The sequence below is a fragment of the Myxine glutinosa genome, chromosome 6 (genome assembly GCF_964187855.1).
Source record: "Myxine glutinosa chromosome 6, kmMyxGlut1.1, whole genome shotgun sequence".
Lineage (NCBI taxonomy): Eukaryota > Metazoa > Chordata > Myxini > Myxiniformes > Myxinidae > Myxine > Myxine glutinosa.
The window spans coordinates 33690215-33707351 of record NC_136266.1 but is presented as its reverse complement, the minus strand read 5'-3'; the positions used below and the strand labels follow the sequence as shown (position 1 = coordinate 33707351).

Here is a 17137-nt window from a genome sequence, read left to right as displayed (position 1 = left end):
TCTGTCCACGCAGCCTGGAATGCACGGTAATCATCGTCTTTTTTTCTTTTCACCATCTTTTCCGTTACAAGGGTTGAAGCGGATAAACTAGTTGGCTATCTGATAAAATTGATTTCTTCACCTTTACAATGACACGGGCATGCTCGCGAGCCATTGGTTCCCGACCCGACCCACGGGTGACCCGTGAAATTTATCTTCAAAACTAATTTCTGTTTACTTTAAAATGACACAGTATTATTAAGAAATATCACAAGTATTTTAAAATCAGTTCCAAACTGATTTTTTTTTTTTTTTTTAACTCAAAATTGTCTGGGAGCCATATGCCGTCACTGGAAGAGCCATATATGGCTCGCGAGCCATAGGTTCCCGACCGCGGCCCTACGGGATACGCCGTAAAAATGGAAACACTAACGTAAAGTCACTTGATAGGGCGTTGGGCCACCACGTGTGGCCAGTACGGCCTGTATTGCATGCGCCATGGCAGAGTCCAGCATCATCTGGAATGCTGCAGAAGAGATTCGGCACCATTCTTCCACGAGAAGTTCAATCAACTCACACATGTTTGATGGAGGTGGAAAACACTCTGGCTTCATTCCAGAATATCCCATAAATGCTCGATTTGGTTCAGATCTGGTAATTTAAAAAGCCATGACATATGGATAACGTCAGTGCCATGCTCATCAAACAATTGGGTGACCACATGTGCTGTGGATGGGGAGGTGGATGGGGGTATTGGAGGGTCTCCTCTTGCAGCCATAATTATAAGCAATCACGCCTGTGCAGCATTTTTCTGCACGACCCAAAGCATGCTGGGATGTTATTTGCTTTATTAACACCTGTGTGGAAGTCATTGATTGGTGTGCCTCATTTACCCAGGTGTTGCCATTTTTCTGTCCATGATCTGCAAAGTCAGTGGCATCGCTACCACTGCCTCCTCTGTTCTTGCAACTTTTGTGCTGTGTCCTCGACCCCCCCCCCCATCCCCCCCCCCCCCCCCAGGTTTCTTCAGGTCATACATGGTCTGCCAGAAAGCACCTTCTGGTGAAACTACCAAATTCCAGAATCACTGTTCACCTACTCTCATTCGTCTTTCCTCCCCCTAACCTCCCTCATCCCCGAACTGTGTAACCAACTCCTTCAGTTTCTTCATCTCATTCTTCGCTCCAGGGCTTCAAGACAGCTGCTCACCATCATCTCAGGTCATGCCCCATCCACAACAATGATCATCTCTACCCCTACCATCATCACCCCAACTCCTTCCCCCAAGCCCACGAGTTTGCAACTGTTTCCATCTTGTTAATCTCCTTTGTCCTTCCTTGACCTCATCCCATATTTCTCGAAGTCTTCCTCTTTTGTCCTTCAAGCTTGATGTTGGTGTCTTCTCTGTCTCCGTCTCCCTCTCCTCCATTCTGTGCTCTAGCGACTGCCCGAGCCTCGACTCCAAAATTTTGTTTTGGAAATTACAATAGCCCAAAGGTTAAAGGATGTGATGTCTAGATAAAACTTCAACCAAATACATTAGAGTGAAGAAACACGCACAAGGTCTTTCAGTCATATAGGAAGTCCGTACAAATAATTGTAAAGTATATGATGACTTTCAGCTCTGAATCCTGGTGTATACTGACAAATGCAAGAACAAGAAAAAGAGCAGAGATTGCAAACCCTCGCCAGGATGTATTTTCAGTGGTTTTTAAGGCTTTTGTGTTAAAACAAATATGGCGGCCAAACCACATGACCGATGACATAATTTTTTTCGAAATCAATTTATTCCTAGATTATGCTCAAGAAATTTCATCTTGATCAGATGAAGTTTTGTACTTGTCAAATTATGACATCATAATGGAGGCACCTATGACAGCATCATTAACATATTTTATTCCCCATGGAGAGTTCTTTACAATGAGCAATGTCTCAATTTTTCCTATTCAGCGCTTTCGGAGATAAAGAGATGCAAAGTTTTTCGATTTTTCGAAGATGGCAGCCGAACCACGTGACCTATGACGTCATAATCACAAAAAAAATTATACAGGTGGAGTTGCACATATGGTGAAAATTTCCTGTCAATCGGACCAACGGTGGCAGAGAAAATCATATTTATTCTGTGCAGACAAACAAACAGACTCAAATGCAATACCCTCTCCTCTCGAGGGTAATAATAATAATAATAATCAAGAAATGCATAAATTACCTGGGACATGAACTCGTATGCCACAGTCTCGTGGTTCTCAAAGGCTATTTCCCCAGCAGCAAGCGCTCCCTGCAGGAATAGACGCAAGGGCAGCTCGGCCAACTCAGCCTTGATTAAAGCGCTAATCGTCTGGTGGCAGAATGAGAAAATCTTCTGGCATTTCTTCTCCCACTTGTCATCCTATGAATAAAAAAGAGGGCTGATAAAGTGCAAAAAAGCTCATCAGGTATGAAAACAGTAAAAAGGATTAACAAAGCACAGGGATTCGTTCCACTGGTATTTCTCCAAAAAGCAAACCCACACTTTGCGTGCAGTCGTTGTACCAGAACGCGAGCCTGTATGCAGCAAATACAAGGGGTGGCAGTGTGAATTTTATTCTCTGGTTTCCTCCAGCTCCAAAATGCTTCCGGGCAGTGTTCAAAATCTAAAGAAAATGCAAAAACAAAAAAAACAAAGAAAAACAATTAGAATTGCAAAAGGTAGAAATAAATTCTTGGCATCCAATCCGAACGACTGGTCACGTTTATAAATCTTTCGATCTTCACTGCCGATGCTTATACAGATTACAAAAAAAAACAAACAGACAAAATATGGAGTTTCAAGGAATAGTTTTGCCAAACAGACAAAATTCACACAATATTTTGCCTGTCAGAAGTTCCACATTTGCACTAAGCTTTGTATTTGTGTTCAATTAAAATCCCACAACTCCCCACTTCTTTGTCACACTCGCACTCACAGACATATTTTCAGCAAAATGTTGTCCAGGTTTCCCTTTATAGCCGTTCCCACACGCCATGCGAACACCTGGAAGCGCAAATTTGTTTAGTGCAGGAGCTAGAACCCACATGGCGACTGTATCCATCATGGCATGCAGCGTATCCTTCCGTCAAGGAATATCCAAGAAGACGAGACCACTTGCTTATGCCAACTTGGGCAGGAATTTAGAATTTGTTCAGGGTGAATTTGTTAAACAATCCACTTGGGTAAAATCAAACTTAAGCAGTTTACCATATTCAAAAATGTTGATACAACAGTGGGGATGTTTTCAGGTTTCAGGTTGTCCATCTAGCTGTCCGTCCGTCTGTGATAGGATAACTTGAGAATGGCGGAAGGGATTTAAATCAAACATAGATAAGTACGTGCTATGATGTAAAGATAAGCATATTAGATTATGGGGTCAAGAGGTAAAAAATGTTACTGCACTAACTTGGGAACCAATGATGGAATTTTGACCAAACTTGATACAGTACATATGATGCAAAAAAAAAAGATTACATTTTGGTGTCAAAGGTCAGAGGCCATGTCAGGTACAAACATGATACGAGAGCAAAAGTCAGGAGTCATCTCCCACAACCCCATGCAGGGGAGTGGGGCAGGGCGTTGTGCCCATGACCTGACTCTGCATACGACCACCACATGCAAAATTTTGTGGAGATAGGCCTAGCCCTGTTTTATTTCTATGATTTTCAGATGTACATACAACACAACAACAACATGCATTTTAAAGGCCATTTTCCCTGCTAGAGTGGAGGTTAGCCAGGAATTTAGGGTTACATACATACAATGAATTGCCTTATTCAATATAGGATTAAAATATCCCACCAGGTATTGCTGGTCAGGTGATTCTGCCCGAAGTAAGTGGATAAATCGCCCAACCAAGCCCTGCTCTTCAGCAAAGTCCTCAGGGTCTGGCTCCTCACTTGTTTGGTCAGGCTGATCTTGTAGCAGAGAGGACACAAGGCTCAGGAGAGAATCCACCTTTGAAAGCACAACACAAGGCAATATTATGTCGAGTAATTTTCCCAACCACACCCGACCACTTCCCTTCATTACAAAAACGTCCCATGCATTTTTTGTAACAGCAAAAAGTTTCATTTCCTTTATGGACATTAACCTACAGGCCTGTTGCTCTCATCTCAGATGGTCATGGACCTATGCCTTACCTCCCTCCGATCCTCCCAAGCTTTTCCAGGATATGTGCACTCTTCCAGCAACCTGTCCTTGTTAAATTTCCAAAATCCAGGCTCACTGCACACCACTCTTTTTGTTCCATTTCCTCCTGTTTGTGGAACTCCCATCCTAAGGTTCTTCAAATCACACTCTTCCCTCCAATGTTTCAAAGCTGGCAGTGCATTACCATCTCCATCAACAATCCTTTCAACCTCACATTAACCCTACCTCACCTCAGCTAACCCTACTACTTTCCAGTTACCGTTTGCTTCCCTCTCTCCCTATTCATTCATTCATTCATTCATTCCCTTGCTTGTTGTTAAACTGTGTCTCCATTGTTAACACCTTCTGTCACCTCACGCTTGAAACGAGCTTCAATTTTTTTTTTATAGGAAAACAAAAATAAAAAGGACCATCAACAACTTTAGTTCCATTAAACAAGCGCCACACTTAGTGGTTTGTTGTTACATTTGATTGTTAATTTTAGGCAAATGTCATTCCATTTATTGGCCCTTGGCCACATTTGGAGATGCTGCAAAAGGGTACTTGTCAACAAATTGCAATCACCTGTGCACGGCAGTTCTCACCTGCTCTTGTGTGGGAATGTTTGTGTCCTGCTCCAGAGCATTGTTTATCAGGTAGCAACTCATGTTCTTGCGCGAATGGTAGTCAAAATAGTCAAAGAGTGGGCGGAAGTGTTGAAGTTGAAGAACCATCAGGATGTCATTGTACGTGTCCACGGGAATCTTGAGAAGTCGCATTAGCTCCCGAGACACTGCACCGCTTGTGGTGACGCTGAAACAAACGAGCAAGGAGATATGTATACACAAGTAGAGAGATATCCACGAAGCATAAAAACACAAACTTTCCAAAAAGATGAAAAATAAAAGATGGCCAACGAACCAACCGACCATGAAATTATTTGGTTTGGAGGAAACAATACAACAACAAGAGGGTGAGAATTGCTTTGCAGTACATTTCCCTCTTCCAGTCCCAATATTTTGCATAAAGCCATAAATTTTAAAAGATTGATGAAACACCCCGAAACTTAAACTCGTTCTGTAACTTGTAATAATAAAGCCATGTACCAATTTTCAGTTTAATATGTTGAAGGATATGGAAAAAAAAATCTGGAAAAATCACAGGTGGGACAGAGAGATTGACAGATAGAGAGTGAACCTGTAGTCCCCTCCAGAGAAACTGGTAGCGGACTAATAAGAGGATGGCGTGGGTGTTAAAAGAAAGGCACGCCATCTGAATGCAAAATCATCATGAAATGAAAGTGTAATCGCTCAATGTAGGTATATGCACAACTACTAGTATTCCATAATCCCCCAAATACCTGACTCAGCAAAAACTGTAATCAGAGGTAGGCATAGAATTGTTAAAAACCTTCATAAGCTCTATTGTATCTTCAGGATATTCTCAATGCTCAGTGTCAGGATTTGACCATTGGAGATGATGGCAAACCTACCTCAAAATCTGATTGACTATAAAACTTCACAGATCTGTCTTTACCGTGAATGTGGCTCTTAACAGAAATATTTTCATTAAACCTACATAGAAGTAAACACCTTGATATGCACAGCTGGTTGATGTCCACAATATTCTCTACCTCCTCTACTCAGCTCTTGCCCACCAGGACGCAGTCATTCTTTCATTGGCCCCCTCTTGGTTACTTTTGCTCAACTCGAGTTACCTCAATCCTGAGTATTCAATCTCACTAATTGGCACCCCCATCTGGCACGGAGTATGCGTGTCGGCCCAATGAACACAGTTGGCCGCTTAGTGTCCGGGGAATCAAATAAAAGTAAAATTGGCTGGGATAGCAGCACCATCAATATAGTAACCACCAGGATGAGTCACGAGGTGAGGAAAGCATGCGATTTGCCATACCACCTAGATCCATGGTTCTTAACCTGGGTTCGACAGAACCCCAGGGGTTCAGTGAGCCAGTCTCAGGGGTTCGGCGGAGGTCCTCCGAAACGCATTGCAATTTGGTTTTTTTTGTTTTTAGTTTTGGATCAATTTTGAATCAATGTGTAATTACGCTTATTATTAATATTATTATTATTTTGCTATGTATGTTATGAACGAATGGAAATGTTATTTGTAATTATTGTATTCCCATCCCATTCATGGTTTCTCTGGTCTGTGTTTAAGATAAGTTGTTTCACACTGACTGAAGCAAGTTGAATCAATGAGCAACTTGCTAATTATTCTGTTGATGGTGCTTACTTGCTTACTTACTTACTGGATTTTGGACTTTGCAGGTGTTCCGAAATTCCAGCGAATAGCCTCGATTAGCTTGCCGTGTGCCGTGCGTCATTGGTCGCGCCTTAATTTGGAGTTACTGATTAATTGAAAAATAAGTTGGAAATTGGCTGGGATAGCAGCACCATCAATGGAGGTCCTCAATGCCAAACAAGAAATCAGAGCTCTCTCACTTGACATATCACGTGCCTTCGATACGGTCTGGCACCCAGCTCTGCTCACCAAACTCACCTCCTATGGTATTCAGGGAAATCTCCACTCATGGCTTGCGGATTTCCTCTCTGGTCATAGGCAACGTGTGGCCCTGAATGGATTTCTCTCATCTTCCCTTCCTGTTCTGGCTGGAGTTCCCCAAGGTAGTGTTCTGGGCCCTGTGCTATTTCTGGTCTTCATCAATGACCTCTCCGACTCTCTGGAAAATTCTCTCTATCTCTTTGCTGATGACCACTATCTGCCGCTCCATTCCTCATCCCTCAGATCAGCAGTCTGCAGCCTCCTCACTCTCTGCAGACCTGGACAAAATCACAGACTGGTCAAACAAGTGGAACATGTCTTTCAATCCTGACAAATCTCACACTCTTACAATGTCTCTCCGAAAGGACCGACTGGACAACCCTCCCATCTACTTTCTCAACAATCCTCTCCAAGAAGTTCTGTCGCTCAAGCTTTTGGGTCTCACTATCTGCCATGATCTTTCTTGGGAAAACCACATTTCCAAGCTGGCCTCCAAAGCCAGTCGCCGACTGGGCATCCTCCGTCGTGCGAAGTCCTTCCTTGGCACACCTGAGCTCCTCACCACATACAAGGCTTTCATCCGCAGCTCAATGGAATACTGTTCCCCCCTCTGGGCTGGTGCTCCTGCCTCACACATTGCTCGGCTTCACGCTGTTGAGGCCAAAGCTTTCAGAATCATTGGAATCTCCTGCGATGTAGTCAACTCCGAGGGCCTTTCACTCACTCACCGCAGGCAGGTTGGTGGTCTTTCTGTCTTCTACCGACTCCCCCAGCTTGCTCCCCCAGCTCTCTCTGTGCTCTGTCCCCCCAATATTCCTTCAGGTCACACAAGATCTGCCTGCAACCCTCTTATGGTTAAACAGCCAAAGTCTAGGCTCTCTGCTCACCTTCACTCTTTCATTCCCCTTTTCTCCCGCCTCTGGAACAAACTCCCCCACTCCCTTCAATCCCACTCCTCCCTCCAGGTCTTTAAAACAGCTGTTCACCACCATCTCTTATCTTCCCCCATCGAAAACCTTGATCTTTTCTACCCCCGGTAATTCACCCCAGAGTCCTTGCAGTGTTCATATGTTTTATTCCTCTCCCACCTCCCCCCAAGTCCTCCCGATGTCCCTGCTCTCAAATGTTGTGTTTGTGTCCTTCCCCCTCTCCCCATCTTGTCTGCCGCTCCCCTTGTTTTTTGTGTTTTGTGTGTCGGTTTGTCTTTTTGTGTGATCAATGTTAGCTCTTTCACGAGCCTCGATATTGTATACAAAAAAAAAGAAGAAAAAAAGAAAAAAAAAATGTTTGTGGATATGCAGGGTGGGTTCAGAGTTATATTAAAGTCAAAAGTGGCTGGTGATTATAAAATATGATTGAATTACTCAGAAAATTAGGTGGAGGTGATATAACTCCTTTGGTCGCAATTCAAAACTAACAATTCACAGTTTTCTATGTAATATTATAATGGGATTTGAGGTGACAGTTTTTTTTTTTGTTTTTTTTTGTATACTGAATCGAGGCTCGTGAAAGAGCTAACATTTATTTCACAAACAAATCAACCAGACAAACAAAACATACAAAAAGAGGGAGCGGAAGACAAGATGGGGAGAGGAGGGGAAGCACACAAACCCAACACCTGAGAGCAGGGAGAAGTGCGGGAGGGAGAGGGCCTAGGGGGAGGAGGCGTGGGAAGGGGGGGGGGGGGGAGAGGTGTATAACACACAGAAGTTGGAATTTCAAAAAAGTGTAGGATTTGGGGTGAAATTAGCAGGGGTAGAAAAGATCAAGGTTTTGGATGGGGGAAGATAAGAGATGGTGGTGAACAGCTGTCTTAAAGACCTGGAGGGTGGAGTGGGATTGAAGAGAGTGAGGGAGTTTGTTCCAGAGGCAGGAGAAAAGAGGAATGAAGGAGTGAAGGTGAGCAGAAAGTCTTGATTTTGGCAGTTTAACCATAAGAGGGTTGCAGGCAGATCTTGTGCGACCTGCAGGAATATTTGGGGGACAGAGCCCAGAGAGAGCTGGGGGGGCAAGGCCAGAGAGGAGTCGGTAGAAGACGGAAAGACCACCAACCTGCCTGCGGTGAGTGAGTGAAAGGCCCTTGGAGTTAGCTTCATCGCGGGAGATTCCAAAACATACAAAAAGAGGGAGCGGAAGACAAGATGGGGAGAGGAAGGGAAGCACACAAACACAACACCTGAGAGCAGGGAGAAGCGTGGGAGGGATTCTGTGGATTCCTCGGAGGGATTCCGGATTGATTCCCGTCATCATAACTATAAGTTATGTTTTCTTCATTAAAATTTCTCAGTTTTCAGAGGGGTACTGATTATATTTAAGCATGTTCCTTTTTTAATTTTTGTCATATAATTATTTTCCCGAACTCAAGATCAGTTTGTTCCTTTTTTTTTTTTTTTTTACAGTATGTCGAGCAAAAAAAGGAAGTGGTCGGAGGATTACTTGCGGTACGGGTTCACGTGTTTGACGGAACGGGACGGAGGTCAGCGTCCTCGATGCATGCTTTGCAATGTCAAGTTGAGCAACTCCAGCCGAGCACCAGCAAAACTACGGGAACACTTCAAAAAACTGCATGGCGAGGGGCAGTACAAAGACGCAACGCTGGATGAATTCAAATTTAAGAGAGTCCGATTCGACGCAAGTGCTACCTTGCCCACTCTCGGCTTCGTTCCAATTGACAAACAGATCCTCACCGCGTCGTATGAAGTTGCGTACCTGATCGCAAAGCAGGGCAAACCGCACACCGTTGGGCGAGACACTCATCAAACCAGCTGCGGTGAAGATGGCCAACATCATGCTGGGAAAAGCTGCTGAAAACAAGATGTCTCTCATTCCACTCTCAAATGACACCATCAGATGCAGAATCAACGACATGAGCGACGACATCCTCGCTCAGGTAGTTGCAGATTTAGTCATGAGCCCGACGAAATTCAGCCTTCAACTCGACGAGACCACCGACGTTTCGAATTTGAGCCAGGTCATCTTATTTGTGCGTTCTGTCAAAGGAGACGAGATCAAGGAAGACTTTCTGTTCTGCCAGCCTCTCACAACAACGATGAAGGCAGCGGACGTGAAGAAGCTTGTGGATGACTTCTTCAGAAGCAACGGCCTCTCGTGGAACATGGTGTCTGCAGTTTGCTCGGACGGAGCTCCAGCCATGCTGGGATGCAACTCCGGTTTTGGAGCGCTGGTGAAGGCCGATGCACCACACATCATTGACACGCACCGCATCCTGCACAGACACGCACTGGCATCAAAAACCCTGCCTCCAAAACTGGCCAATGTTCTGAAAATCGTCATTGAAACTGAATTACGTGCGAAGCCGTGCTCTGAATCATCACATCTTCAAAGAGCTGTGCAATGAAATTGGCTCTGAATTCGAAGTCCTTCTCTACCACTCTAACGTTTGATGGATGGTTATCACGAGGGAAGGTAATGAGCCGTGTTTTTGCGAGAACACCAGCATTGCCATGCAATGCACTTCCAAGAGTCAGAGTTCATCCTCACCTTGGCATACTTGGCTGACATCTTCGACGCACTCAATCATCTCAATTGCCAGATGCAGGGTGGTGGAGTGAATGTCATTGAATCTGAAGAAAAGCTGAGCGCTTTCCGAAAGAAGTTACCGTTGTGGAGGCGGCGAACAGAGAACGACAACTTCACGAACTTTTCGCTACTGGACGAGTGCGTGAGCAGGATCGAAGATGAGTCTGAAGTTGGAGGCACTGCTGTACCGGGGGAGCTGAAGCAAGCGATTGCCACGCACTTGGATGAGCTGGGAAAGTCATTCGACGGCTACTTCCCCGACCAAGAGCAATACCCAGCATGGGTGCGGCAGCCGTTTACTTTCGACGTTGCAACGGCAGATGTCAACGACCAATACCTCGACGACCTCATCGAACTTCAGCAGAGCCAGACTCAACAACTCTTTGGCACAACAACGCTCTCAACGTTTTGGTGCCGCCAGATGGAAGGGTATCCTCACATCGCTAAAATTCCCCTCGAGATCCTCACGCCGTTCGTTACAACGTATCCCTGCGAGCATGTGTTTTCGAAACTGGTGGACATTAAAACAAAGAAAAGGAGCAGGTTTGCATGCGAAAATGGTTTGAGGGTGGCCCTTGCCAAAACAAAACCATGCATTTCCCAGATTACCTCCCGAAAAGAAGAACAGAAAACGCATTAAGATGCAATTCTTCTTAATTTTTGGTCAAATTTGAGGGGTTCCACGAGTGTTCGGTGGGTTTCGGCGTCTGTAAAAAGGTTAAGAACCACTGACCTAGATGGATCATCGTTTGCCGACGTGGATAGGTACAATAACAATAGACACCCAATTGGTCAGTGCCGTGGCCAATCGACGAGTGAAAATTAACATGGCTACAGCCAACAACCTCTAGTTATTGTGGTAGATTCTTCTTTGCAGGACATCAAGTTGGTAGTAGACCACTTCAAGCCATCCTCCTTCCCCAGTAATGATCTTTTCCATGCATAATGAGCTCTCGTCTAGTTTCAGGTTGCCGTTTTCCCTTCCCTCTTCTCTCATTTGTTCACCCCATTGTTCCATCTACATGCTGTCCCACTGTCATCGTGTTACTTTCCACCCTCTCTCATGACAGTACGTAGACTGTACACAAAGAAAACTTGTTTCATACATAATATGGCATTATTTCCAACAGAGATAATAATCCAGATCTCACATCTTAATGTTTTGGTTTTTTTTCACCAAAAAACCATTAAAACATGATAATCATTTCAGCAAAGAGAAGACAATCACCTTACAAACATCTCTACCTTGGACATGCTGCATCTACTCTCCCAACAATGGATGGAAGCCCTCAATGTCAGACATGAGATCGGGGCCATCTTTCTCGACACATCTCGAACTTTCGATAGTCTAGCATCCTGCCTTGCTCTACAAACTCTCGGCCTGCGGCATCCAAGGCCAACTCCACTCTTGGCTTACCGACTTCCTCTACTCTCATAGGCAACATGTGGCTCTCAATGGAATCCTTTCATCTCCTCTCCCTATCAATGCTTCAGTGTCCCAAGGCAGTGTTCTGGGCCTAATCCTATTCCTGATATTCATCAATGATCTCTCACTCTGGAAAATCCTCTATTTATTTGCTGATGACTCCATCCTCTGCTGTGATATTCCACATCCTTCAGATATACAGGCAATATCCTCAGACTCTTCAGACCTTGACAAAAATCACAAGCTGGTCAAACACTTGGAATATGTCTTTCAAAACAAATCTATATACCTCTCTATATGTTTCTCTCCTCTCTCTCAGAAAGGACCATTTGGCAAACCCTGCCATCTACTTTCTTAACAATCCTCCTGAGGAAGTTCAGTCATTCAAATGCCCCATTGCCCCAGTCTCACAATCAGCCATGGTATTTCTTGGGCAAACCACAATCCAAAACTGGCCTCCAAAGCCATCCGCTGACTGGGCATCCTCCATCGTGCTTGGTGGGGGGGGCTTTTTGGTGAGGGGTATTCTTGGTGGGGCAGATATTTTTTATGCTCCATCCTTAATTGGCACACCTGAACTCTTATCCACTGACAAGTCCTTCATCCACAGCGTGATGAAATACTGCTCTCCCCTCTGGGCTGGTGCCCATGCCTCACCTTGCTCAGCTTAACGCCGTGGAAACCAAAGCCTTCAAGATTATTGGAATCCCCCGCGATGAAGCTGAGTCTCTGGGTCTGTCACTTTCCTAATGCAGACAGGTCGGTGGTATATGTCTTCTACCACCTCCTTTCTTGTCTTGCACCGTCTACTCTTTCCATGTTTCCCACCCTCCTTCCCTTCTCCCAGCTTTTTGCAGGGAGCACATGGTCCACCAGTAACCCCTTCATGGTGAATCTCCAAATATCCAGATTCACTGCTCATCTCCACTCATTTGTTCCGCCCTCCCCCCGCCCTCACCTGCGGAACCAACTTCCACATTCTCTTAAATCTCCTGCTTCCTTTAAGGTATTCAAGACAGCTGTTCAACACAATTTCAGATAATCTCCAATCCAAAACCATGATACTGATATTTTCCACCTCCATTAAACCACCCACCCCACTCCAAAATTTATACTTTTTCCTTTCCAAGAGTTTGCCTCTGTATCCACATTGTGCCCTTGGTTACTAGCAGCTTTGTTCCAGCCCCCCCCCCCCCCCAAAAACAAAAACAAAGGACGATTGCAAAGATAACTAGGAAGTATCCAAAAATGTGAAGCCCCTCCGCATCCACTTTGTATTCAAACTGAACTTGACGAAAACAGCAGCAAAATCAAAATTACATTAAAAAAGTAAAATTTCTTAATCAGTCTTCTCTATATTGTCACAACAAAAGTTTGTTGAAAATGTGATGACAAAAGCTTAAAATTTATGGCACAGGACACACCCAATGCCGCACTGCATGGCGAACGGGCTAATGATTAGCACATCACTGGTAAATCATTCACAAACAACAAAAAAATCAAAAAGAAAATTTGAATCATTTCATTTGTTCCTGACTCACCGTTCCAGATTAATCCTGCCAAATATTTCCACAGTCGTTTCTAGAACCTTGTCCACATAGTCCACCCTGTCTGGGTAGCACTTCATGGCCAAGTTGATGAGGGAAACTTGCAACGATACAATATCTTCAGTGGGCATATCCTTCCGAGACTAGTGGGGATAATATCACAACATGATGAATATGAATGTTTAAAAAGGTCATTATCAAGAGATACCAGGAATAGCAAGTGCCATCCTGCAATCTCTTGGTACATGCTACATCGTTTCTATCTTTTTTTTTTTTCCTCTGTCATTCCAAAATGTTATTTCTAGCAGAGCACATCAGTTAGTCGGTGAAATATGTGGCGTGCATACAAATCTCTAATTTGTTCAACATGACAATTCAGTTGAACAAGCACAATAAATGCTCTGCCTTCTCAAGTTTGATCACTTCCTAACCAAAACATTTCATCACAAACCTCTAACTACCAAAAAGGCAATACCTGTATGACAGAAGCAACTTGCTGGGAAAATATGTCAAAGAGTCGAATATCCGAAGGGATACCAGGACCATCTTCTCGGTGAGCAAACAAAGCAAGCCTGTGATTAGGTGTGGCCATTGTTAGGATGAGGAAGTACAAGAAGAGTGATAACATTTGGATAATTTGACAGACATTCACTTTTCGCTTTTGCTGAGACAAAAATCCAACAGTGTCTTTCTAATAAACAATCTTAAGTTGAGCTATATTCTATACTAGTATACAGTCACGTGAAAAAGTAAGTACACCCCATGTAAAGTTTTGACTTTTTCAACATATTTCAACATACAGCTATTTGATCTTCATTTCAACAATATTGATAGATAAAGGTGATATAATATAACAAATATCATGAAACATTTACATTTTGTAGTCCATTGTATAATTTAAATAAACATAAATGCAAATTTCGCATGTGGAAAAAGTAAGTACACCCCTACATTTATCACTACTTCAAATACCTAAAATTAGAATCAGGAGCACCAGCTCAGGTGCAAATGATTAGAACATCGTTAGAGAGGATCTTGGAGGAACCTGTCTTATTTAAACCTCAGACATTTCGTTTGGTTTGCTCTTTGTTGTTGAAGTGTGCGTCGTCACCATGCCCAGATCAAAAGAGCTCTCTGACGCCTTCAGTAAGAAGGTTATAGATGCCTACGAGTCTGGGAAGGGATTTAAAAAGATCTCCAAACAATTTGAAATCGATCATTCGACTGTCAGGAAGATCATCTACAAGTGGAGAAGATTCCAAACAACTGCCAACTGGTTCAGGCCAGGCCGCCCCAGCAAGTTCAGCCGGAGAGCAGACCGCAAGATGCTGATAGAAGTCTCTAAGAACCCCATAATGTCATCACGGGACCTACAGGTAGCTCTTGCCACTGTTGATGTCAAAGTGCATGAGTCTACCATTAGAAAGAGGCTGCACAAATTTGATCGACATGGGAGGTGTGCCAGGAGGAAACCTTTGCTGTCCATAAAGAACATCAGGGCAAGACTAAAGTTTGCCAATGAGCACCTAGGCAAAGACCAGCACTTCTGGAACAATGTGCTCTGGACAGATGAGTCAAAGGTAGAGCTATTTCGCCACAGTACAAGAAGACATGTTTGGCGAAAATCAAAGGCAGCATTTGACCACAAGAACCTGATACGAATTGTAAAGCATGGTGGTGGAAATATTATGGTTTGGGGCAGCTTTGCTGCATCAGGGCCTGGGCAGCTCACCATCATAGAATCCACTATGAATTCTTCATTGTACCAGAGCGTGCTTGAGGATAATGTGAGGCCATCTGTTGGAAAGTTGAAGCTCAACCGAAGGTGGACCTTGCAACATGACAATGATCCTAAACATACCAGTAAATCCACCAAGGAATGGCTGAAAAGAAAGAAATGGAGGGTTCTGGGATGGCCAAGTCAAAGCCCGGATCTAAATCCCATCGAGATGCTGTGGGGGGATTTGAAACGAGCTGTGCATGCAAGAAACCCCTCAAACATAGCTGTATGTTGAAATATGTTGAAAAAGTCAAAACTTTACATGGGGTGTACTTACTTTTTCACGTGACTGTATAAGCCTGTCAAAAATGATGGGTTGGGCCTATATGGAACATTTACAGGTACATTTCATTGTGCGAAATGGCAACATAATATTCAAGGACACCAAGATATGATATTTCGAAGCAAGAAGTGTTATTTTAAAACACCACATGTACAAATGTACATTTGGTGCGGATGGGGAAAGAGAGAATGGCAAAAAGTGGATAGGTTGAGGTAACAAGGTAGGAAGAAAAGAGGCAGACCATGGTTGAGATGGGAGGATTGTGTGAAGATGCATATCAGGAAGGTGGGTTGGTTGGAGGGTGGAGAGAGATGGCAGAGGACAGAGGGGAGTAGGAAATATGGTCAAGGCAAGGCAGGAGCTTGGTGTCATCGGATCTCACATGTACAAATGTGACCCATATTTTCTTTATCTTCTGGGACATTTTGTTTCGATGGTACAGCCTCGTGAGCATGCCAAAGTCTGAAGTCTCGCCTGAGCGTCAGGTGTGCCTGTATCTTTATTAGACATCCCACACTTAAATGAGCACTCGTTTTACGCTGCGCATGTTACACATCATGTGCAGCAAATTTCACCTCCTGGCGTCATATTTATTGTTTTTTTTGTTTTTTTAAAACCGTTTCTGTACACCACCCTTGAGGCTCGGTTTGCAAGCCACCGTCTTCCATTACAATAGAAGAGACGTAATTACTCTTTCATGAGCTCGGTGTTGGCTAAATGGTTAAGGTAGCCGTCTTGAGATCTTAGGATCCTCAGTTTGAGGCTCTGTCATTCCGTTGAATTAACAACAGGCAGGTTGCCTGTCACCATTCCGATGTCGGAAAAATGAGTACCAGCTTATTGGTGATGGAGGGGTTGGGGGGCAATGCATCAGCAGCACAGCTGTGTCCCCTGAAAATGTTGCAGCCTAGCAGCCACACACAGGCTGCATACGAACCACCACCACACTTATGGAAAATGCTTTTTGAGTTTGTTTTTTTATCCTCAAAAATAGACCGTAGTGAAAACACAGTCGTGTTAAAAGATTGGCCTTTAAAACCATACTCAAATAGTCCTCAAGAAGGGGGACAGACAAATGAACAAATACAAACAGTTTTATAAAAGGTAGATGTTTAAATATATTTGTAACGTAATGGCTTGCAATGTAACATTAGGGATGTTATATTATAGAAAATATCAAGTCAGGATTAAAAAGAAGAAAGCATCATGTTGAAAGAACAGAAAAAATATGATTCAACACCACATGTTTTGTGAGATGTTGGATGAAAATAAAATGACAACAACAACAGGCATTTTAAGGCCATTTTCCCTGCTAGAGCGGGGGGGTTAGCCTTGGATGAAAATAAAATAAATGAAATGTGAAGAGACTGCAAATACTAACCTTGATACATAAGCAAAAATATTTTACATCCTTGCTATAAGTATAAAAGCACAAACCAAACCATCCAAGCCCAAGCACAATAAAGTTGATTGAAAAATGGAGCCTACCTGTCAATAAGAGCAATTATGATATTCTTAACATTGACGTTTTGATGCAACTCTGCACAAGCCCGCAAGAAGAGGTTGAGTGTTTGTAGGTGAAACTCGTCTGGAAAAACCTAGCGTTTCAGAAAGAAAATATAGAGGTGAAATAAACTCGATTGCAAGTGCATTCGTCCACCTCAGGAAAAAGAGAATTGTGGATGAAGTCCACGTGAGCACAACGAAAAACAGCAAGCGTCTTTTCTTCCACATTTCAGAAAAGCATAGAATAAAATAAAAACTTCTCTATATATTGTACAATTCCATCATCGAAAGGCAGAAAGTGGCCAGCCCAGTACTAATGCATTCGTGAAAAATCATATTAAACGACAACGGCACTCGGTAGAACAGTTTACGGTTTGAATCCGACTGATCGGCCGGATGTACCTCTAGA

At 43.6% G+C, this 17137-nt stretch overlaps 1 protein-coding gene across 1 annotated transcript in view; it reads right to left on the bottom strand.

Moving 5' to 3' along the window:
• Positions 1-17137, bottom strand: part of VPS35 (VPS35 retromer complex component) — a 68502-nt gene that overhangs the window by 35802 nt on the left and 15563 nt on the right. The window contains exons 8-14 of the mRNA XM_068119812.2: positions 16711-16820; positions 13635-13731; positions 13154-13302; positions 4726-4933; positions 3791-3946; positions 2490-2612; positions 2189-2368 (exon numbers count right to left, since the gene is read on the bottom strand). Coding sequence (XP_067975913.1) covers positions 2189-2368; positions 2490-2612; positions 3791-3946; positions 4726-4933; positions 13154-13302; positions 13635-13731; positions 16711-16820 — 1023 coding nt within the window. The remainder of the gene's footprint in view (positions 1-2188; positions 2369-2489; positions 2613-3790; positions 3947-4725; positions 4934-13153; positions 13303-13634; positions 13732-16710; positions 16821-17137) is intronic.